At 44.8% G+C, this 25,018-nt stretch overlaps 1 protein-coding gene across 11 annotated transcripts in view; it reads left to right on the top strand.

Annotated features, from left to right (window-relative positions):
• LOC121599274 (heterogeneous nuclear ribonucleoprotein L) overlaps positions 1–25,018 on the top strand; it is a 173,914-nt gene that overhangs the window by 125,945 nt on the left and 22,951 nt on the right. For 5 of the 11 annotated variants that reach the window (XM_041926966.1, XM_041926964.1, XM_041926970.1 and 2 more), the window contains 3 exons: positions 2,390–2,447; positions 10,647–10,736; positions 14,343–14,411. In XM_041926966.1, the coding sequence (XP_041782900.1) occupies positions 2,390–2,447; positions 10,647–10,736; positions 14,343–14,411 (217 nt within the window). The remainder of the gene's footprint in view (positions 1–2,389; positions 2,448–10,646; positions 10,737–14,342; positions 14,412–25,018) is intronic. The other 6 variants (XM_041926974.1, XM_041926973.1, XM_041926972.1 and 3 more) reach the window with 4 other exon arrangements.

Raw genomic sequence — 25,018 nt, 5'->3', positions numbered from 1 at the left:
CTTCCTACTAGATATATTTTTCCTTTCTTTCTCTCTCTCTCTCTCTCTCTCTCTCTCTCTCTCTCTCTCTCTCTTTCTCTAGTCAAACTATTTTCCCATCCCGTGCCTCCATCTGGCTGTACTTTTGTCCGTATTTTGTTTTTTTCCTCTCCTTTGCTCTTCTTTGCTTCGAGTTTCTCGTCCTGTCCTTCCATCCAAGTCCCTCTTACACCTCTCGCAGCCTTCATACGAGTCCTTTGTTCAATCTTTTTTTTCATTCTCTTTCTCTCTCTCTCTCTGGTTACCGAACGAAATAGAAGCGATAAAACCGTTCCCTCTTTTTATATCTCTTCTTCAGTAAAACTTACTCAAAAACTTAAAAATGTATCAAAAAATCACTCCTTTCAACTCGCTCGCTCGATGTATCGTGTATTTTGATTGTGTTTGTTCTTATTTTCTTTCCTTTCTTTTCGTTAATTCTGAAATCAAACTGAAATCGATAAACATGCTCTACAGTACTACAGATAAAACGTACGCATTATATTGCAATAAAATAAAAATAAGCATACAGAAACAGAATTTATCAGATTCCCCCCCCCCCCCCCCCCCCCCCCCCCAAAAGACGACTCAAGACAATGGAAATTTTCAGTTTTATCATAAAATAACGACTTTATTCAAAACAAATGATAAATATAGTGCGGCATTAATTTCTTTCACATGTTTATTACTATACCTTTTCCTTTCTTTATCTTTCTTTTGCCGCTGTAAAAAATATAATCTATCTATTCCTTGTAAGAAAGACTAGACAAACAAACATACAGAAAAAATAATCATAGAACTGTAAAAAGTAAAACAAGAGCAACATATCATCCCTCCGCTGTGGTTTAGTTGTTTTGCAATAGTTCGATCGAACCCATCGTTGCCTAGTTCTCCATTCATTGTAGAGTAAATGTCTAGGAACGAATCTCACCCAATGGCGTTGTATTGAATCTCACACACCAGTAATAGACACTCAGAAAGTAGCAGAGCTGCGACTAGTTAGCGCAAGCGGAAGTTAAACTGTACATTTTTTTTTACTTCTACTCTTCTTTTTTCCCTCCACAATGAATGGATGTTTTTTTTTATTCCCTCATCACTTCCCTCGTACACAATCTGAAATGCTCCTGAAAATAGAATTTTTGTTTTCATTGGTTATGCTGCACCGAGGCGCTGCAGTTGCATTATTACGCTCGTCATTCCAATTCTCATTTTCTCCCTTTTAAACAAATAATAAACGAGAAAAAATAGAAGAAAACAACAAGCAAACTACTAGAGTGTGTGTGTGCGTGTGCCTGCAGAAGCAAGTTAATTCACACCAAACCCCTCCCCACCCCCTCTTCCATAAAGCCGCCCCACGCCCTGCCCCACTGTTTCCATTTTGTTCTACTCGTGCTCTTATTCCCGTTCTATATTCTACAGTATAAACTTGCTGGACATAACCACAAAACAGATCGAAACCGAGAAGATATTTATTTTTCCATTGTTTTGTCCATTTTATTGTCTTTCTTTTCTTTCCGAATCTGTCGCAAAAAAAAACATATCGCAAAACAACCAACGAACGAACAACATTGCAACATTCAACTTACAAAATTTACATTCACATCGCTCTCTTTCTCTTTCTCTTTTTTTCTCTTCCCTTTTTGCTCTTCTTACCTTTTTATCCATTTTCTATTCTTTTTCTTAAATTACATTCTACTTTCCATCCTGCCTCTTTCTCTCTCGTTCTCTCTCTCTCTCTCTTTCTCTCTTTTTCTCTATTTTACTCTCTTTCAATCCCCCTACCTCCCAACGGTCCGGTCCAACCACACCGACCATTCTTCCTCAAATACGCCTTCAACAAACCTACTCTAATACAAATTACTCTTACTTCTTCTACCACCACCATATTCGTCTCACCACATGCAAAACAACAACTGCAACAACATTTGGCAACAACCAACCATCACCACCAAAACAACAACAACAACACAACCAACAACACGGAACACGGAACCTGCTCCTTCCTCCCTTACGTCCTCTTCACGGGAAATCATTTCGGGCATCAACTCACACCTGCTATATATATATATAAAATAAAACAACCAAAATATCTGCTACCTGCACGGGTAACGGCAACAACTACAACAACAACATCATCAACAACAACTACAACATGATCGCAACAACAACAACAAAACAAATTTATCTATCGCCTTTTTAAAATCTTCCAACCTTCCAACAACAACAACAAAAACATCAACAACAACAATTTCATCAACCTTAAAACTCGCAACTTTTGCAACAACAACAAAAAAAAATGAAAAAAAAAACTGCCAATGCAAAAATAATACAACAACTACAACAACTCCAACAACTACATCAACATCAACAGCCAGAAAAACTCAATGTTTACAAAAACGACAGTGACTCCAGTTGGGACTACACGCTGGGTAAGGATGATTTCTTCCTTTACTTTGTTCAAGTTTCTTTCTTTTCCCTTTTTGAATATTCTCACATTTAATTCCTCCTCACCCGCGCCCCACCCACCCACTCACCCACGTTTTTTTCCCCCACATCTTCTTCTAAAAAAGTTCTAAAAACAAAACCGAAATGAAGTTCCAAGCTCAAATTAAACAAATATTGTTATTACTACTAAAACTACTACCACCACTACTACCTCACTACCCCACTACTACTCCCTTTTTGCTCTCTTGTCTCACCTATCTTTTTCTGCTCATAGTGTTGTGATTTCTACTGCAGTTTTGTAGAAGAAGTTTTTTTTCTTTCGGTCAAACTTGTTTCTTTTTTCAAACAACCACCCACCTCAAACATTCAACCTTCCCCCCTCCCCTACTACCTGTCTGTTTTTTCCCGTCTCACCATCACCACTACCACAACTGCCCGCCCACTGCTCTCACCAATTCGTGCTCACTTTGCATTCGTAACGATCGTCGGGCTCAATCATGCCTTTCTGTTGTGTTACTTCGTTTCTTGTTGATTTTCTGGTCATATTGGATATTTTTTGTTTTTGTTTCATTTCACAAGTTTTGTTGCCCCTGTTTCATCTACACTTTGACACTTATATGTTGTTTTTTGTTATTTTTTTTGCATCTTTACATTTTGCACGTTTCATTCTGTTCGTGTTTTACATATGTATGCTATCACGTTTCGCATCTTACTGCTATCGAGAAGGGCGTTGTGTTCAATTTCGTTACGTTTCAAACACATTTCTTGGTATTAGAGGAGTGTGTGTTTAGTTTCATTGCCTAGCGCTAGTGCCTACGCGGGGAAAAAATAGTATATTAAACAAACGGATAGCAAAACGGTGTACTCTCCGTGCTTCGGAGAGAAAAGATTTGTATGACAGAATTGTTTAAGCATGCTTGATGTTAGCTTTCCCTTTTTGTCTCCTACCATCTGCAGCCCATGTTTGTTTACAGGTGTCCGTGTGTCACGCGAGCACAGCAAGATTACGCTCACGCCATAGTTAAGCTTTAGCAATTAAGACGTTACGCACAATAACATATGGTATTTACATAAAAAATAATTAGATACACCAGTTGCCGATTGAACTTATTGCCTATTTTCAACCAACAATAAATATATCTTCGTCAATCTGCCGGGCGACGGACTCGTGGCGCCCGCTTCAAGAGTGCGTTGATGCAAAACTTCCGACTACAACTCAGAGAAGAATACCCGAACTGACAGCGTGTTTCATGTTTCAATTAAAATGCTTCACCGACAAGTGCTTTATTGATTTAATTTGCTCCGCCGATGCGAACGTCACGCGGCTGTTTTGTCTTGTCCCGTCCAGTGTGTGTGTGCGCAGATGGTCTCGTCCCCGTCGTGTGTGTGTGTGTGTGTGTGTGTGTAGCCTCGCTGCCCTCGCGTTCAATTAACGGCGATTCAACGGCCGCCAGAATTTGATGCACATCCAGCAAACCAAACCAGGCCGCCGCCTCTCCACCGTTGCCACCGCAAAACATGGCAAAAGCGAAATTCGATCTTGATTGAGCAATTAATATCGTGTGCATCGTGTGCGCAATCGAGCTGGATTGTTTTTCTCCGACATGCTCATATACTCAGGGGGTGGTGGGGCGAGGTGAGTCCTCCGAAGGGAATGTGTGTGTGTGTGTGCTGCTGCTTAAAAATAAATGTTACCAAATGCCGAAACGCGATGGCAGAGCCCGCCCTAGCGCGCGCCATGTTTACGTAATGAGCGGTCCCGTGCGGGCGCAGAAAACGCGGGAGGGAGGACAAGGCGAATAATCACCAGGAATAACAAACAAATATTTCACTGAATAATTTCTCCCAGAGAGCGTGAGAAAATGGGGATGGGGATAGGGGAGGGGGGGGGGGAGGGGCAAAGCGATCGAAAACTAGAAGGATGCAACGGGTTCATGTGCATTTGGTTAAATTAATTGCCGTCGCGTGTCGATTGGAGCGAACTGAAATGCAGAAAACGGTTCGCCACGTTGCGCTCTCCCCTCGTCGCCAAAGACCCGTGACAAGAAGAATTGGTTTCAAACCTGGCCCTGATTGATGAACCAGGGGGGAGGTAGAAATGCAGTTTTAGTGCTCTCACCGACTCATACACTGCAATTTGTCCAATTTTTTCCGTTGTGTGTGTTTCGAACGATCGTTTTGTTTTCAATTACGCTCCAATTTATGTCGTCTTTATGGGGTGTGCACTATGATGTGACAGCTGTCACTGGATGGCACTGGATGAATGCTTGCCACAGTTTGCCACCAGATGGCGCAGACAGCACAACCAGTTTACCGTGCCTCCACTACCCCACTATGTGTACATTGTTTTTCGAAGCGCAATTGATGCACTTGCCCGTCGTAAATTGTATTCACCCACCCAAATATCCCATTTTCCGGTACTGTGAGTGCGCGGCTGTGTGTGTGTTTGAACAATATCGTCTAATTTTAAACGGCCATCTCCACACATCTAGGCAAAACCTTCACCAGTCAGCTGTCAGCAGTCAACAGCAGCAGCAGCAGCCCCGAGAACCGAAAGCGAACTGCAGATGAACCTTTGATCGCCAGACCGGCGAGATGACAGCTTGAATGACGAAGTCATCGTAAAGGAGATTGATGTTGGGTGATATTTTCGGGGCTGGGGACACCCCTTTGCCACCGAGAGACAGAGTGGAGAGGGTCCTTCGCTCTGTCAAACAATGTGCAACTTCATCTCGCGGTGCAAAAGAAAAATCCACTCTTCGCTACGGCGCGTTGACACATTCATGCTGAAACGGGGGAGGCAAAATGAGATCCCTCGAGAGGAGGGGGGAGGGTTGTCGTCGTCCTTGAGCCATGTGCGCAAGACCGCCTACCGGACCTGGAGAAGCATAACCTCAAAAACCGACAATGCCGGAAGGAGCGCCCCGCCGACATGTTCACTCGACATTGACGTAACGTAGAGCCTGTCACAAAATCGCGCTTTGACAGAAACCCCCTTGGTTAGTGTCCGCTGGGAAATTTGCTTTTATGGTTCCGGTTTTGTGCGGTCCCTTTTCTTTCGCACTGACGCCACCGCCGCCATCTTCATTGTACAACTCATTACGCTTCGCGGGTGGATGTCGTCGTTCGGGGCCCGAGTTGTCAATGATGATTAATCTCACAGGTCCTTCCCGAAATGGGGGAAAACACATGTACAAAACACGGGCACGTCTTGTGTGTCATTTTCCAGGGGCTGTTGTTGTTTTTGTTGTTGTGGAAGGCTTGCCTTATCACATCGATGTCGTTCTCTTGGAGCACACACACAGAGGCAGCCTCAACCCTAAGTTATGTTTGGTGGACTGTTTTTCGCTGACGTGAGAGCACTTCTTCTGATCAGCAACACACACACACACACACACACACACACACACACACACACACCACACACACACAACACACACACACACACACACACACACACACACACACGCACACACACGCACACACACACGAGCGCTGTGACGCGGGCGACCATCGTCAATCGTTCAGCAGGCACGAATTTCGACCCAGCTTGGAATTCAATTAGCGCGCAGCGCAGACGTGACGGGATCGGTTTGAATTTGATTAAATTTTGAATGGTGGAGATTCGCCACTTCATGTGTGTGTGTAGGTTCTATATTGAGTTGAGTAGTTGGGAAAACAGATAACTATATTGTGGTTATGATGATAAAGTTTTGGAATTATGTTTTCTCATTTGAAGGATCATCATCTGAAATGGAACTCATTTTCCATGCCAATCGTGTTAAATTGCAAATTGAGAAACCCTAATCCATCGCTCGAAGAGTACTCATGAGCGTTGGAGCGACTAACACATTGATATGATCATCTTATCAAGAGCGTCTAATACGTTAAAGTAGATGTTTGTATTCACAGATCAATTTAGTTACAACGAGACATACCAAACAATACAAAAATAAAGTCCCTCCCCGCACCCAGTCGCCCGGTCGGCCCAAATCCATTGACCGTAATTTGCCAGCTCTCTCGTCGCACGCTTTACAACCCTAAAATTAATCGGTCATTAACCTCCCCTCAGCAGTCGAACGGTTAAATGCAACCACCACCACCGATTCACGGGTTTTGTGTTGCAATTGCAACGCATGCGAAGATCAGGTTGCAGCGCGAAATTCGAGCCACTGTGTCCTCTTTTGTTTCCCAATCGGCGGCGGTGGCGACGGCGGTTTACTTTAACGAAAACAATGCATCAACAAAACCCACCCGCCAGAACAACTATCAGTGAAATAAAGCGTAACAGTGTGAACAGGGTGCGCAAAAACCCGTTCGTGTTCGTTTGCGCCACCCCGCACGCTTTTCGCTTGACCCGCCGCGGCACGGGGTGGGAATGTGAACTATTCAGAACGAGCATTCGACGCGTGGTGAAAATTGGGGTTAAAAAGGGGTTGAACCGCTGCTGCCACCATCACCACCGCCACGAGTGTGAGTGAATGTGGTGACGTTCGGAGCACTCGGTCGCTTGTACGCAATGCGTTGTGTTGTGTCGCTGCAACTTAAAATAGGATTCGGGCCGGCCTCGGAGAAAAGTTTGCTACGCCGTCCTCGGCAACAGGTACGCTGAGATGTCGTAACGTTGCGCTGGGCCTGATAACGGGTTGGTGGCAAATCGTTACCGAGTGACGCGTACCGAGCAAGTGCAAATGGCACACCCTTCCCTGCTCGGATTCGGATTTCGTTTGCTTTCTTCCGGTTGAACTAGAAAATTGCAGAAAGTTTTTAGAGATCCCCAAAGAGCGTAGTTTACGCGAATTTGTGCCCTCCCGATGTAGCGCTAACTTTTCTACTCCAGCAAACTCACTAAAAGTTACATCCGTTTGCAGTAAGAAGTTAGGAAGTAATGTTCAACCAGTAGCTAGTAGCTGGCTGGTGCAACGCAATAGCGTAGCTCGATGTTTTGCGACGCTTCGGCGCCTCTGTAAGTACTTCGAAGAAGGGGAATCTTGATGTTTTGTGCTTGGCAAGAAAAAATAAGTTACCAAAGCACAAATCTGGCGACGGGGGGAACTAATTCCCCAAGACCAAAGTGTCCTTATGCCGTGTGAAAACTTTGCACTAGCTGTTGCACCTCAGCTGCTCAGCCGAGTGCAGTTGTAAGAAGCTGTTTGCAAGTATCGGATGGTTCACTGCACTCGGTCAGAGTGGTTCAATCGCTTGGCGCTCGTCGTTTGATTTCCAGTGCGATTCGTAGCTTTTCCTCCAGACTTGAGCGTCGGCAGCTTTTGTCGACGAAAAACGAAAGTTTCGATTAGAAATGGTGTGTTTTTTCTCTCTCAACTTTTTGCTACGTGTTTTTCCTACTCGAAGTATCAAAAAAGCTCATCGATCAAAGGGCGATGGAAGCGCCTGGTCGTTTTCTACGATGTGCGGGTGTGTTTACCTTTCATTTCTAATTTTGCCGCTTCGCTTCGTGGTTGAGCACAAGATTGACCTCTGGCCACTGCAAACATTACTCCAGCTCTATCGGAAATGGGTTTACTTTCAGTCCTTCTTTCTTGATAATAGAGGAAAGTTTCCTACGACGCACATTACTAAGTTCCATTTTTCTCCATTTTTGTATCCCCGTATGACGCGTTGAAGGGAGAACAAGTGACAGAGGGACAGATATGATAAATTTATGACCGTAATCGACACTCAGCCTCTCGATGTGCCCGTGTGCTTGTGCTAGCAGCTGCGAGGACACACCATAAAGTGTCACCCTAAATCAAATGAAAACAGCTCGTAACAATCGCAGACGGTTGTTGTAATGGGCAGTTTATGTGTCACGCTGCCCACCGCTCTTGTTTGTTGCGGGAAAAGCTGCTGTACGATTTGCTTATGGTGTAAAATTTCATTGTTGAGGGGTTCGCACTATATATATTGATTTAATTTCGCACATTATCAGCACCGATGCCGACGGTCGCTGTCGTTGTGTGTGTGTGTGCCCTTTGGCCCCCAACCCAGAGGGCAGCAACGATCGAACACAAGTTTAAATGATGTTTCCCTCGCCGTGTGATGATAGCGAGCCGATGCAGCACTCGCTCTCTCTCTCCCCGTGTCGAAGGGCTGGCGCTAAAATTAAGTGTAAATCTGATTACCTGAGACCTTTTTTATGGTGTGTCGATGGCTGCATGGGGTGGAAGATAAGGGGTTTCTGCTGCGCTGGTGGGAATTGTAGCTCCAGTTGCACCGCGCCGGCAGTTGTTGAAATAGGTCGAGAGGGAATTAAATAAAAGAAGGAAAGGTTCGCTTGTTCCGTTGTTGTTGATGGGATTACTGATAGGTTGTTCATTTGTGTTTGGTTGGACAACGAACAAGCGTGTGTAATTTGTTGACATCAGGTGAGCTTTATGAAGCTGGGTTCAATTTACAACGATTTTACTGTAAACTTTACCTCAAAGAGAGCTTAAACTGTAAACAGTTTGTCGGTGGAATAAATGTCTGAGGTGTTAAAATATACAAAACCAATAAAATGGAAAAGAATGAATATATAAGTGAACCCAATTTTAGTACCTAAAGTCTTGCCTTCCATTATGCAGCCCTTCAAAGGTGGTGTACAAAAACTTCAACAGACTATTCTGATAATAAAACAACGGATAACGACGGATGCTTGTTTCTTCACCTGGAGCTCCTTTCGTTTTTTTCTCTCCTAGTCTAAATTTACTGTTATTTTTGCGGTCTTTTTTTGTGTTTTTAACTCCTTCGTTCATTCAACATGTGAACTTAATCCTGCGCCAAATAATTTACCTATTATTAAGTGTATTGTTTATCATTTCTTTATTCGTGTGTTAGACTAACGTAATGTTCTAGACTTGTTGTTTGTGTGTGTGTGTGCAAAACTTGCAACCTTTCAATTTATAGCGTAGTTTTTACCTATTTTTTTTCTTGTCTAGCAAATAGTAGTTTTCGCAATCTGTCATACATTTCTTCTTCTTTTCGAAGCTTTTCTCTGTTTCTACTGTTTCTGCTGTTTTATTTATCTCTTCCGTACTTCCGTAATTAGCCTTTCAGAAAACTCTTACACTACGAAGAAACGACGCAGTTGCATTTATAATTTTCCAAAACCGCACACTTGCTTGTGTGCCGCCGAGGGTGCTCTTACCTTCGCTCTCTTTGCCCTTTCTTTCACAACACCTTACTACTACTATCTGTCTGTTTGTCTTTCTGTCTTTCCGTCTGTCTGTCTGTCTGTCTGTCTGTCTGTTTCTATTTAGTTTTTTAACGATTTTATTGTTTCTTTCTCACAATCACCGCTCAAAACTACTCAAACAGCTGTCTCTCTCTCGCTCTGTCTCTCTCTCTCTATCTCTCTCTCTATACTCCCGCTCATCATCTCTCCAGTCCATCCTTTCCAGAAGTGCCTTCAAGCCGTTTCTAATTGGGATTTTTTTCTTCTGCTTTTCTTTCTTTTTTCATTACCGTTTCCGTTGTGTATGTTCTGCAAAAAAAAATCAAATCAAATGAAATATATAAAAATAAACCAATTCACAACCTCGCCTGCCCCTCAATATATGAAAAAAAAAACTCCCACCAAACTCTGTATTTGTGTGTGTGTCTACGAACGCACTTGTCGTTTGTGGCTGTTGCTGCGATTCTACAAAACTCATACCACCACTACCACCATCGGCGAACAACTTTACAACACGTTGAAACAACAATACCTCAATGTCTCCTTCAAAACGAAACTCTACCCACCTGGATTGAAAAAAAAAACACTCACACACACTTGCACATTGCTCTCTTGTAAAATGGGATGTTGTTTCCCATCATTACCACCGCTGCCACTCCATTTTGGCTTGGACGATGCTGCGATGGAAATTTCGCAACAAATACGAAAATTGCACTCATTCTTGAACTAAACACACGCACACACACACATGACATCCTCTCACCAAAAACACGCAAATACACACCCCAAAACCACACACACACACATGCACACGAACATACTTTCCATCGAAACGCAATCATCGTATACTGTCACTACTGTCATTTGTTTTCCGCCAAAATCTACGCAATCTAACTCACCTGGCTCTCGTACGGCCTAACGTTTATTCAACATACGTACATACACTCACACACATACTTACACAAACACTCCCACACACACACACACACACACACACGCATACGATTCATACACGCTCGACCAAAAGTAGCTGCCACCACGGTTAAGGAGGTCGGTAATGGACGCTCGCCCCTGCTCCAGGATCCAACGCTCTTCGGTGGACGACCGCAGCCGTACAGTGAGTAGAGTTTTGCTGTTTGTTTCTTCTCCCTTCCCCTGTTTCTTTCCTTGTTAGCTCTTCTTATCTCTCTCTTTCTCTCTATTTCTCTCTGTTATTAGTATTAGTTTTCCGTTTCCTCTAGTTACCAGCTTACTCTAGTGCTTTGGTTTGGTTTAACTTTGTTTTCGCTTTGCGTAGTATGGCTTGTGTTGGTGTGGGTTTAGTGTGTGTGTGTATCTTTTTGTTTCTGTTGTTGTTTCATTTGGTTGTGGGTGTAACTCCAGGTGGTTTTTGGTTTCTTTTAGCTGCCGCGTCTATTAAACCTGACAATAGAACAGTAAATCTAATATCTTGGAAAACATCCACTTAGGTCCATCGTGTACCATTCTACCGCTCATTTCGTATCACATCGTTTCCTCCCATTTTCTCTTAACCTGTCCCTCCATCTCCTGTTCTCTATCGTTTTCTACATCTTCTTGTTGCGCTTTTGTTTTTTGCTTTATCTGCTGCACTGTTTTAACCAATTTTGCTTGCTTATCTTGGGCATGAATGGAAAAGCACTCTTTTCTTGTTTGCATAAAACCATTGTTTCTTGAAGCTTACCGGCTGTAAGAGCACTTTAGTGGATGATTGATTGAGTTAATCCTGCAATACCCCCAAGCCCTGAGCTAGTAAGAACACTGTTGTCAGTCCGTTAACTTAATGGCAAATTGAAAACACGACCACCGAGCACATTCCTTCCTCTCGCTGGTTTGTTCCAAAACTTGTTTCAAACAAGTTGATCTCCCGCGATAGTTTGTGTCTAGTTTAGGCCCCCGCGAAAGTAAAAGTAAAGGCAAGCGAAGGTACACCAACCCCTTAGATGGAGATCTTGTATCGCGCAGTTTAGTTCTTGCGTGGCTCGTGGGCACGCTGTGTCAGCGCAAAACACATTTCTAAATCTCAATATCAAGCGCACTCCACCGCACCGAACTGGTTCACAGTTCACTCTGCTAAGGTGCTAACGACTGTCACCCAGTCTCCAAGTGATTTGTGGAAGGTTGTGCAACCTGTTTTTGGAGCGTAATGGAGACGGTGCGCCTTAGTGTGTCCAGAGCGGTGTCGTGGTCCAGATAGTAGGCGTGGGCGGGTTTTATCTGCACGATAGTTTGATTTATTGTCGTTGTTGGGGAGATATTGAGATCGAAAGTCTATAGCAGTGTTTGGAAATCCCTTTCCTTTCTGGGGGTGACTTTCGGGGTGTTTTGATATAAAACTAATGGAACATTGGTAGAAGATAAATCAATTATAAAAAGCAAATACCGTTTTGAATAACATCATTTTCAAACGAACGTCAGTGGCTAACCCATTTTTACAAAAGGAAAAGAGCACTCTATGAGATTTGACTTCTAAGCTCCTTTCCTCGTTCCCGTTCACTTAACTCGCTTTCGGCTAAATAGCAAAGGCCATTTTGCTGATGCTGATGGTCAACGTGACAAGAACTGTCAATCAAGAGCACCTACACACACACACACATAGCTGCACGGGCACGGTCGTGCTCTACAATGATGCATCGCATGCGTTTCGGGAAGATTTGCCGTCGGACGACGTACGCACACGACGCGACAGACGACGAACCGCGCCGTTGGTGATGATGATGATGGAAATGATTGAATTATAAAGCTAGCTGTGCCCGGAAAAGTGACGCTAAAACCCCCTGTCACACACGCACGGTACATTTTCCCCTTTTCTTCTGTGTCTGCGTGCAAGTGGTTTTGTGACAGTTGACTGACTGACCCGATTGTTGGACCCCAGCACAGCCTACCGACTCGTCCACCATTTGTCAATCAACCGCCAACCCATTCTCTGGTTGTGGTTTATTGTTTTGCGGCCAACGTGCGGCAACACGTCCGAGGGTTGCCGGGTGCAGCTGGCCCGAACCTGGGTAACTGGCGGCCATTTTGACAATCTAATTAACACCATTGGACTCGTTCGCTTCCGGGCATTAATTTGCAGCGTGATAAAGGGAGTGGGAAGGTGGGGGGGGGGGGGGCAGGCACAAGGTGCAGCGGTGCGTGATACAAGCACGCAACGCAAACAATGTGTATTATGTCAATTTAAATTATAATCCCAAATATTCGCTGCCTAGCAGAGCTGTTCCAGTTTTGTTCCGGTACGCGCGTGTGTGTGTGGATCGGGGAAGGAAAACTGGCCTTTTGAAATCGATTATTCAACCAATTCGCTTCCGGTGTAAGGGATTTTAAAACTTTTAAATATCAAATTGGCTTTATAATTCGATCGATGGTGCTTGCAAAATGAAGAAAAAATAGCACCGGAAGTGCTTATTAATAAATAATTCCACTTCCGGTAAGGTAACTAAATTATTCAGGTGAGATTAGCAACAAGGAAATGTGCTAATGCTATCCGGTTTCATTTGGTAGAATTTTGTAAAAAACAGCTTTATTGCAGGATTTACAGTCCAGCTGCAGCTGTCAAACTTTCTCGAATTTTCATAAAATTGAATGCCTCTAGTAATGTTATTTAAATTGAAACTGTTTGCTGAGCTTCAGAAAGCGCACAATTGATATGAAAATGATCTCTTTCAAGTGCACTTCCTTTGACTTTCTTTCCGCAACTCCGTCCATACTGTGCCGATTTGCTGCTGATTTCAAAGACCGCTCGCTGCCATTCCGCTGCCTTGCCGAGCGTAAAGACGCACACGATCAAACGAACACAAAGCAGCTGCTGCTGCTGGCGGTGGTGCTGCTTATTGGCTTTCACTTGGTCTTCATGTGTGAGACAAACCTTGCGGCGGCGGTAGAAATCAACCACATCTTGCAGCACCATTTTGTCTGATTGTGCGGCAGGCAGAGTTGTGTCGACTGCAGCATGATGCTTAACGATTTCCCGTTGCATAAAGGGCCAAACTACAGAAGTCAGAAGTCGACTGGTGAAAGAGAGTGATGCAGCTTAATCAAGCAGATGGTTTGAGGGAGCAATTTGCATCCGTTTTTTTTTGGTGGCAAAATAAATCACAAAGTGGTGTGTTGATGCGAGAAAGCAAGAAGATGGTAGTAATGTTATGCACGGTGCAAGAGCGAGTCGTTAAAGCTTATTCTTTGTGTTGAATAGAAGCTTGTTAGACTGTTTTAACACCTTCAGTTTTCATTCTTCCATTTCCATACTTTGCCTGACAGACTATTGCCTTTCTTTGAACTTCCCAACCACACATCATTTGCTTCACTGTGAATATTTAATTTTAATTTTTTAGTTTCGTTTCTTACTCAACCTTAAACAGTCTACACATTCCTCCATTTTCTAGTATAAATCCCATTTAAATATCCCTCACACAAACAATAACAATCTACAATAACAGACAGACAAGTTAAATGTAATGTTTTCGCTGTATTTTCGGTTTTGATTTTATTTTCTTTTCCAAAGAAATGCCTTCTATTGTTTTTCATTGTCTCTGCTCGCATTAAATCGTATCGTCTCTCTCTATGTGTGTGTTTGTTTGTTTTCTTTTGCTTCGCACGCACGCCGCTCTCAATGTTTTGTCGCCGCTCGCGATTTCCTCCTTCTTTTCTGCGCGCCTATGATTGACCGTTATGTTTTCCTTTCTTCTTCTTTTGCTTTTGCTTTCAGGTAAGTACCTTTCACCATCACATACACCCTACAACGAGTACTCTCAACCTACTCAAGGAACCCGCTCAAGTAAGTAACACCCTTCTCTTCCCCCTGTTAGCTTCGTTTTTGTTGTAAATCTCATCTTCCCCTTCCCCTTTATCCTCTTTTGCCCACCCGAAATCATGCACTAGATTCTTGAAAGCATATCATCCACCCCTCGCAACCCATCCGTTTTTCCACCGGTCTCCAATCGGGTGGGGGGGGGGCAAAATTTGCTAAACGTTGTTCGGCCAACTCCTCCAACCCGACAAGCTTATGCTTCCGGTGTATTAAAACTTTTCCCCGACTCACCTTTTTTTGGGGGGAGGCGCGGGCGTGCTTTTTTGTGCCTGACGGTGCAAAAGTTTTATTACACACTGTCGTGCGCTATTGTACACGCCCCAATCTTAACATTTCCATCTCTGGAGAGCGCCCGCTTCTTGAGCTCTTTCCCTCTTCACTTTCCCGCTTCTAAACGATATGGTCAAAAGTCGCTTGTTTTCCTTTTTCATGAAAAATTAATCACCGATCTGTAAATGGAAACCGTGTGCGCCTGCAATCTCGGCGGAAAAGTAAAACCGAAAAGTTCAACTTACACTTACTTTTCCCTTCGTTTCCTCTCTCTCTCACACACACTCTTACTCGTCAGCTTTCGAAAACAGGAAGCGAATAGCGAAACTGACGCTCTCTCGAGCGGGCGGGATCTTCGAATGTAGCGGAGTGTAAAAGTTGAAAAAGTTAAAACTCCACTACTACTCGATTCCATTGCTACGCTTTTCCTTCTCCTCCGAACGGTTCTTGATCCGGTGCAGCTGGAGATGGTTTCAATTTTCCAACAGGGCTCAAAACGCCAACAGTCGAAGAGCCGATTCGATATGTGCTCTTCTTCTTTTCTTCGGAGGGAGAAGCAAATCACGGCAAAAGCTCCTCCCCATGAGAGAGCTGTAGGGCGAAAGGGATTACTCGTCGGTTGTGGCAATTATTTTTACGTTCGATTAAACTTTGAAGAATGATTTCCAAATCGTTGCGGGGGGAATAGGATGGAGCAGCTAAGGCTCGCTCAACCCAACCGCTTAACCAAGGCCCCATGCCCAAGGGACACCGATAAGCCATGTGCTTGCATGACCGTTTCGCTTACAGCTTCGGACTTTTCGCCAGTGCGGACATTTTCCTCTTCCTCCGCTGCGAGAGCGAACGTGTGGCAGGGGAGTGATAAGCGTTTCATCGAACCGAACCTGTCCGTTGCGGTTTGTTTTTCGGTTGGAAAGCGTTCGGTCAGTTGGTTGGTTGGTAAATGGAGAACGCGGGTGCAAGTGTTCAATTCGGTAGCTGAAGCAATCTTCCGCTGCAGAAAGGGGGGGCAGTGATAGATAAATCTGTTGGCTCATGCTTTTGGTCACTTAATTCAAGTTCAAGAAGAATGGTTGTTTTTATTGGAAGTTCTGTTGAAGTTTAAGCAAGACAAATCAGCGTTCAAAAAGGTTGATTTTATTTTATAAATTTTTCAACATTTTTTATTTGTACAAAAATGTAATGTAAATTGTTTAAAATGTTGAAAGCGTCTGAAAACTGTCGCTAATGTTTTCCGATCACAACCGTTTTTTTTCATATTTTTTAAAAGAGAAAAATAACTATCGGATCATTTTCGCCAACCAATCTCAAAATTGCCCAGCCCCTCCACTCCCCCCGCACTGGTTCCACACATTCATTTCCCGATCAATCCACCCTCTCGTCGATATCGAGGGATTGATGGAAAAGTTGGACGGTCGTCACAGAATGTGTGCTGCCTCGCGGAAAGTTTTCCCATCTAGTGAGGAAAACTTTATCCATCCCATTCAGGCACGCTCACACACGTGTCCGTGGCGCCCCATAAAACTGACGAAACTGGACACTTCCATCACGAGAGTTTTGAGAGAAAAAAGATAGAAGGCAAAATAATATTTTATTGACCGAACCACCGGGATCCGATCTATCAATCAACTTCTTCGCGCACTCATCCACGTTTTGGGCGTCACCCTGCTCCTCCCTCATACGGCGTATCGCGAGGACGTGATATTATTTGCACTTTCCTTAATGGTATGGTGGCTACATTCGAAACGTTTCAAGCAATCAGGAGCAGGAACTCGGTCGGCCATTATAAAATCCTGCCTGGCTCATTAGCGAACACTTTCGCTCGGCCTTCTCGTCGCGTCTTTTCCTAGCCGAGCTGCTTGAGTGGGGAATTAAATCTGCAACTTATCACCAGGAGCTCTACTCTCTCTCCAAAGGGAATATGGCATAGCGTTGATAACCTTTTTTGGCTTCACGAATAATAATAATAAACGCCTCTAAAAGGACAAAACGGTAAATCCGATTAGCGCAGGGTTGAATCTATTTTTGGGATCGCACAAATGAAACATTCTTGCTCTGCGTGGATGAGAAACAGTTTTTACCAAGCAGACGATGCTCGCGAGAATAAGAAGCTTGAGGAGGGAAGAGTAGATCGGTTAGAAGCTAAATTGAATGATCGAAATATATTGGAAAAACGCTCGTCTCCCCCATCCCTGCCGATTCGTGCACACTTCCTTCCATCACCGTAGAAAAATAAGCGCCTTTTTTTCTTCTCATCTCTCGCCATCGTGGTTTTGCTTCTTGAGCTCAAATCATAAAGCTCAATAGGAAACCGTGGGCAGCAAATGAAATGCGTGGTGTGTGCCATCCTTAGAAGATGCTGCCTCTGTTATTGATTTCCAAGACACACCACGGCCACCCAACCGGCCGGCCGATGATGAAAGATTATAGCAAGCAGCAAGCAAGCATATTTGGGCCGTTCCTCATTTCGCTTCCTTATTGTTTCCGCTCTTCAAGGCAGCGCGGGCTTTTTGCAACACGGGGAGGGCGCGGGCAAAATAAGGACGAAAAAACACCACTCATAATAAATAATACGCCACCAGCCTCCTTATTGGCTTTTCGATGGTCGCCACTTCGGTGGGTGGCACGGTGGCCGATGATCCGTATCGAAACAAATCCATAACCGTCACCACCACCACCACCACCATCGTCTTCGTCATCATCGTGAAGGGGGGTTTGCGGGTAGAGCAGCAGCAAGTGCGAGAAACACAAGCCCGAAATCGGTGTGATAAATATGATGGATATGGTTGGCACAAAAACCGAGCGGAGCACACAGAGCGAGGCATCAGACACACACACAAATAGGGGCCCGATATCGATGATATGGAGGATTTATGCGCTTCATATCACAACGGAGCGGATGAAAAGTAGAGAGCAGAGGGCAGGTTGGGGTGGATTATGGGCCATGCCGCGATTGTAGGCTTTCGGGGTAGATATGGGATTTTTTTGTTTAATTCAGCCCATGTTTGCGATATTCGTGTTGATTTTTCCAATGTGAAATGAGAAGATTAAATTTCCTATTGGTGGATTGGCGTTATTTATTTTTGGCTCGCGCGCAGCATTAAAATGACGTTAAGAAAATCGCACATCGAGCGTAATTTGATTGTTGTTGTTGATTGTGAGGATTTCCACTCGATTTTCTGATGGATTCACTGCGGCAGAATGTGAGGTAAAACGGGCAATCTGGTCGTTATTTTCGATTGATTTCAATGATTTCAAAAGTATCTTTTGAAACAAAACTGCCCCATGCAAAAGCCAGGCTTATTGCACTCCAGCGCACGGTTGGTTGCAGCCTGTGTCACGTAATCGATTTTATTAAATATCCTAAATTTTCCCTCCTCCGGGGGCGCAATAGATGTTGCCTGCGCATACATAAATCGTTTAACATGTAAAGCTGGCTCGACGTCGATGGAGCAGGTACATTCAAGCCCCCCCCCGTTCTCGAGCCACATAAACCTCCGGTACGGTGTGCGATATTTTAATCAAACAACTTGAACACTCACACACACTCAACTCAACTCAGTGCGGCTGTATGTGTACGTCTCTATATCATGCAAATCCCACCGAACAAGTACCTAGGGGGAGGTGGACGAATCTGCTCATGCATTTGATACTAAATTAAATCTGCCCATCATCTCGTTCCCTTTGCATGCTTCGCCATCCAGGCATTCCACAGCCACATTCCATTCCATGGATTGTGCCCATTCTCGGGGCCACACTTCTCCGGAAAGCGTGTTTAAAATTGTTCCCCTTTCCAAAGCGTCGCCCAATAAGGGAAGACAGCAGCAGCCAACCAGGGAAACCTTCTTACCGCGCTGTTGTTTACCGGCAGAGGCCCGCACGCGCGCTGCCTTTCTTCTCGAGAACGAATTTAACTTCCGGTGATGCCAGCCCAGACACATTACATTGTTGATAGAAAGGAAGAGAGAGAGCGCGCAAGCAGGAGAAGATGTTGTGTTATGCAATCGGGCGAGTGTTGGGGCCAATCCCAAGCACAAGGTAGCGCCGTGGGACAGAGATCCTTAAATCCCGCACACGACGATATACAGGTAGAGAAGCTAAGCGGAGAATCGTTACGTTTGGGGTTACGCTTTTTCGCCGCCTGTCCACCGTTGTTGCATTCGACAGCCGACAGTTTCCTGCACGATGCAGCAGCGCTGGGAAAACTGTATTTCCGGCTACTCTCCGCTGCTTCTCCTGCTGCTGTTGGATGAGAAGCGACACAAAATAATTCAACATATCTCGGGCTTTATAAGCACAGCAAGGCGAGCCAGGCGTGTTTTGCTGGCTTGCTATATACAGCCAGACGACAGTATACTGTCACCCGAGATTCAATTATTTCGATCCGCCCCCGGGAAACGACCGGGAGGAAGTGAGCATTAAGAGAGAGCGAATGTAGCGGCGAGATGTGTATTATTGAATATTTCATTGGTTTATGCTTGACATCGTTTCAACATTTTGTCCCGGGGTTTTACAGAGCACAGGAGAGAAGCACTCGAGGGGGGATCAATGCGACGAAGGCAAAAGTGTCATTTTGAATTTAGCATAACGAAAGGACAACAACAAACGTTACCTTAAAAATGTGTGTGTCTTCAAACGAGTATCGTGTCTTGTCCAAAGCCAGTGTGGTTTAGTGCAGTTTCCCCCCCTTTTTTGGGGTTGGAATGAAAAGAGCGTAATTGATAACAAGGCAATTGGCTTTTCTTCGTTACATCTCCTGGCTGTAATGGGTGTCCCTGGGGGAGAGAGAGAGCAACGACAGCTTGTTTGGGAGACCTTTAATCCCCAGAAATAATTCACAAAAAACGATTGTCAGCTAGATAGACACAAACCGTAAAGGTAAGCGAGTGGAAAATTTGTCTCATTTGTATAATGCAGCCCAGCTTAATCCTGTTAGTGGGGGTAAGCTTGTTTGTGGGCAGCATGCCCGAAGGATTAGGAGCAAAAAGAGTTATAATTGTCTGCCGGGGGAGAGTGTACCGTAAACAACTGACGGATTGGAATGTATTATTTATGTTTCTGATGTGGTGTTCGCCTTACCGCACATAAGAGTTGCATGTTGCAGCTAAATGAACCTGAAAACACACACGGTTTACGGGTTACCATTTTTCCTCGGTTTCCATACGCATACACATTCACTCGGTGCGCATTGAACTGTTATTAATGTGATTAATTTCCCGTTTCGGATGGATGCATTTTTCTAGATCAGCCCCGCAATTACTCATCTCGCGGGTTCGTCTTCTCTCCGCCACTGCTGACACGATGCATCAACGCGCGCATCACAGCTGCAAACACGGTGCGGACTAGTGCGCCATGCAAAAGAGAAGAGTTTTGCTTTCGAAAGTGTGTGTGTGTAAATATTTCACAACCGAGCACACGCGATAACGCACCATGACAATCATCACCATCGCGCGATGGCCGGCCCGCGGCGGGTGCACTACATTCGCTGCGAGCTCAAATTGTGATGCAAGATCCAGTAGTGCGCCAGCTGGGGGATGGGGCAGAGCTGCAGCGGTTGACTAATTAGTGCAAAAATTGTGTCCAGGAATGTTGCCCGGTGGCGTTGCACACTACCAACTGTACCGTGACCATTTCGGGACGGAATGTCGCCTGCGATTAATCACGCTCGGTGGTATCGCCGCCGGGTTCGGGGTCCGGCTGAGTGGACACTTTCACGCGTGGAGACGCCTGGTCAGTTGCGAATGTGCAAATGGAGACGCCTGGTCGCTGGTGTTGAAAGTGGAGACGCCTGGCCTGTTTCAAGTTGAGATGACGCAAAACTCACGACACACACACTCGCACCCAGGAGAACGGTTAAAAGATGGGGCATGCTTTCATTTGGTTTGTTATGATCGGTAAAGATTGAATGTGGCTCTACAGGATTTAATATAACCCAAAGTCCTAAAGATCACACACGGTGCAAAATAGCTTTCATTATTTTTATTTTAAAAATCAAATCATACCTCAAATTATAAAACCACTTGTGCGCAATTAATGTTGTAAAAACATTTGCACAAAATGTTAAAAATTATAATGAGATTTTCCTCAACGGACGCTTCATTTCGAGTCAAATGTGTATTTGCCTAGAGGCAAGTGCAGTTCACTCGTCCTGCTCAAGTACTTTCACATACTCAATCGAGCACCAACGATGCTTCGAGATGATTAAAAATCTTTCCCAGCGGCGTTGGCCAGCACTCACACACTCTTTCATTGTTTTATTCCCAATTAACTCGGACCGCTGCCGTCGGGCGCAAGAAATGTTTAGCTTCCATTAACCGCATGTAAACAACCGATACATGCCGCCGGCAAGGTTTAATGGCTTCCATCGGAAACGAGTGCTCTCTCTCTCTCCTATAGCCAAGCACGAAAGAGTTATGAAGTTTCATCGCGGGCACCCTACGAGACGGTGCCACTTTACGCACCTCCTCTACCATTCATTTCCTCTTCCACCCGCTTCCGGTTCCCACTCTCATGGCTCATCAGCATGCAGAAGGGCAAATTTGTAATCGAGAATAATTAATCTTTTTCCGTCAAAAAGAAAAGAGCACACACACACACACACACGCGCGCGCGCTTGTCTCCGTTGCCCCTCGGTGCGTGGTGTGAAAAGTGTCATCCCGTGCGATTATCTCGTGCCCGGTCCTGCTGTGTCAGCTGCTGCCGGTTACACATTGTTGCAAACATTTTTGCTCCGGCAAAATGGGAATTCTCATTTCTCCTCCCTCCGCGCGCCGCTTGTGTGTCGTGGAATGTCGTGCCCCCCTTGCCTACTTGCCTGAACGAGCCCAAGTTTTGACGTTTCCGCGCTACGCTTCGGCGACAATTAATCAAATCAAGCAGAAATGGGAAGCGAACGACTCTTTCGAGCGGCCAAAAGTGGGTAATGGTCGTGGGTGCTCGTCGTTACTTTGTCACGTAGCAAGCGTCACAGCGTTTACCCGGCCGGCTGGAAATGGCCCTAGCTCCTCCGGTGTGAGGTGTCACTTTGTTCGGGCGCGCGAATAAATAATGCACTCCCGGGAATGTGCGATCAGTGACGACGGTTAGCTTTTCACCCGGGTTAAATTGTGTCATTTTTCCCTCTGTTCCCCGTTGCGCATTGACAGGTTCTTTCATTTGTTTTAAGTAAGCAAGGTTTTAAGCTTCAAGCGGGCCGACTCCAAGTGTCAGCCGTGATTAATAAAAATAAAACAATTAAATAATAAATTCAAATCCACGTTCCACCATTGTTCTTTTCCCGGCCTGATCTTTTTACCATTCATATGCAAACTTGTTGTCTCAAGAGGCCTTGTTGTCGGCCTCGTTATTCAAACACCACGCTCTTGTGTGTGAAATGCTTTCCCGGTGCTTCTTGAATTGAAATGATAAAAAAACATCCTCTCGAAAGCCACCAAACACCGAGGCTCGTCGCACTCTTAGCACGTTGACAGCCAAAGTCGTTAAAATGGAAATTCAATTAAACGACCAATCCTCATGTGTTTCTGCCGCAACGGAAAACGAAAACGTTTGCTTTGCTGTCCTCAGTCTCGTTGTATGACGTTTCGCTCTGTGTGTTTTTTTGTTTTATTGCTGTTGACTTTTGTTCAATCTTCCCCGGCTGGTGGATAATCGCCTCGAGACACAAATTCCGAGTGCACCTTTCGAAAGCCTCCGCCGGTTGCAAAGCTAAAATTTCCGATCACTAGACATAGGCCGTAAGCATAATGCTCAGCTGCACATGCAGCACAGTGTCCCCTCCCGTTCGGTGTTGTTGTGTTAGTGCTCCATCGAATGCTTATTGCAAAATCGCTCCTGGTGGCAAATGCCGATAAATGAAGCATGTTGTATGGAAATGTGGCAACTGGAACGGCGATTTTCCGCCACGTCCACTTGTCCCCTGAACTGCACAGTTCCAAACGATCGCTTTGTATATCTCTTCCTGGGCGCCAGCTGGTCTGCGAGCTTAGACTGCTGGAGGTGGAGGTGAAAAATTAACGACCTCACACACACACATATACACACAAACGCGACGGCACTCGCTCCCAGGCTGGTAGAGCAATTTAAATAAATAAACATGCACCGTCACGTCCAGTGGTCGTAATTTTTGGCAGCCGTTTGTGTGTGTGTCTGTGGCGAGCGATAAGAAAGAATTTTAGCCATAAATTTGTATTGTATAAATATTTAACGACCACCATCACACCGTTTCCCACAACACACCTGTGTGCACTTTATTAAACCAGATTTCAATCCCGTTTCATGTTATTGCGGCAATCGAGGCTGGCAGGATTAATGGAATCATCATATTCAATTGACTCAAGCCTTCAGACCCGGTTCTCACAACAAACAGTACTCCTCGCCCTCTGTTCGGCCCCCGTTTCTTCCCCATTCGAGTGTCTAAATCGATAAATCCCTCGCGGGGGTACGCATTTGCAAGGAGGGAGCAGAGGATGCCGTTGATTGCAATGCTTCGTTTATTGAATTTCAATTGCTGTCGGCTAACCTCGACTCAAACGTCCAAAACACATACGCGTCATATGTGCGCGTTTTGATGCAAATTTCCATTTATCGTGCGGAACTGGTGCGGTGCGGTGTCCCTCGCCAAAATCCGCAAACTTTCTGGTCAACGATGGCCGCGTTCCCGTTGTTTGCTGCGTCCCAAGAATAAACTTGTCCTCCCCCCAGAACAACAACCAAACGATCGTTTCGATTCCGATCCCTGGGCAGAAACTTTGGCACTGGATACAATATCGAAAGTCAAAGCGCCCGGAAACACGTGCTGCTGCTGCTGCCGTTCCGGTGTGGCACAGGAAGGATCATGAAAGCCCCCGGAACGTGTCGATGACAGCACGTTGCGTGTTTGACCTTTCGTATGAGTGTGTGTTTCCCTGGACTGTTGTACCCGAGTGTGTTTTGTTTCGTCGTTTTTGTGTGTGTGTGGAAAACTTAACGGTTCATTTTTCGTTCGTTTGTTGTACCGGCTGTGTTTGGGTCGGACCAATCCTGCGACTGAAAGAATGCCGGTTGAATGGGAATGATTCTATTTCGTCTCCTCGGTCCCCCCCCCCTAGGTCCGTCCCGAAATCCCGCGCGAATGTCTACCGTCGAAGAAAAGGGATGGAATGTCTTTTTTTCTACGGTGGGCGAGTTTCGGCCGTATGGAATAATTCAATCATTCGCCTCTGCAAAAAGGGGCGAAGCCATTCTTCACAGCTGTGGGGTTTTTTCTTCTTCCATTGCTGCTTGTCGATTTCACTTGACTCTGTTGCTAAGCGTTTGTTGAAGGAAAAGTTGTTTCCTTTTTCTTGCCGAGTGGCAGTTTTTGGATATTCTCTCTTGTTTTCGTTATTAGTTTTGTACAACTTTCGGCACAAATAGTGAAAGGAGATTATTTATGTATTTTATTTCATCTCAATCCGCAACACTCTGCCCATTTGAACTACGCAACGTGTTGGCAAAACAAAAAAAGCCTCAAAGCTTTGAAAGAAAGTAAAACGCCTGCAAGTATGCAATAATCGTTAGTTATAGTTAAATGAGCCGGTCTCATGGTACAGTCGTCAACTCGTACGACTTAACAACATGCCCGTCATGGGTTCAAGCCCCGAATAGACCGTGCCGCCATACGTAGGACTGACTATCCTGCTATGGGGGGAAATCAATAAGTCACTGAAAGCCAACCCCACAAGTGGGTTGGCAGGCCTTGACCGTCATCGGTTGTTGAGCCAAAGAAGAAGATAGTTAAATGAAGAACTGTAATTTAAATTTAACAGTTACTTAGGTAGATGGACACTCCATTATAACTTCGCGCTATTTTCAGTTATCGGAAGCTGCCAAAAATGGTGTTTGAAGCCATTGCTCAAAGCAGTCCAAGTCTGCTAAAATTCTTCCGGTCGCGTTAGTTGTGATGATGACTTTTCGGAATCCTTTCCACTACAGCCAAATGTTTCATAGAAACTAGCGACTCCGTATTTACAGGGGCGCTTCCCAGAAGCGCTGTCGGAAATTGGCTTTCCCAAGAGTCTAATGCAGAAGTTGCTGGAATTCGTTTTAATGCAAAATGTAATGCAAAATTGGAAGCCTTTGGAAGGAAGAATAGCTGCTACATATTTGATAATTTTTAATTTTCTTGGGAAGTTTCAATTTCTATTTAAATGATAGCTTCTATTAATATTTGTTTTTGAAACTACCAGAACACTCCCATTCGATTGCTTCTTGCCTCAGGCAATGTTTGCAACAAACTATTTTCCTTTTTTATGTATCAAGAATACATATTGACACAAACAAAAGTA

Source organism: Anopheles merus, chromosome 3L (genome assembly GCF_017562075.2).
Source record: "Anopheles merus strain MAF chromosome 3L, AmerM5.1, whole genome shotgun sequence".
NCBI lineage: Eukaryota > Metazoa > Arthropoda > Insecta > Diptera > Culicidae > Anopheles > Anopheles merus.
Note: the sequence above shows the minus strand (reverse complement) of the source record. Positions and strands in the feature narration are given on the sequence as shown.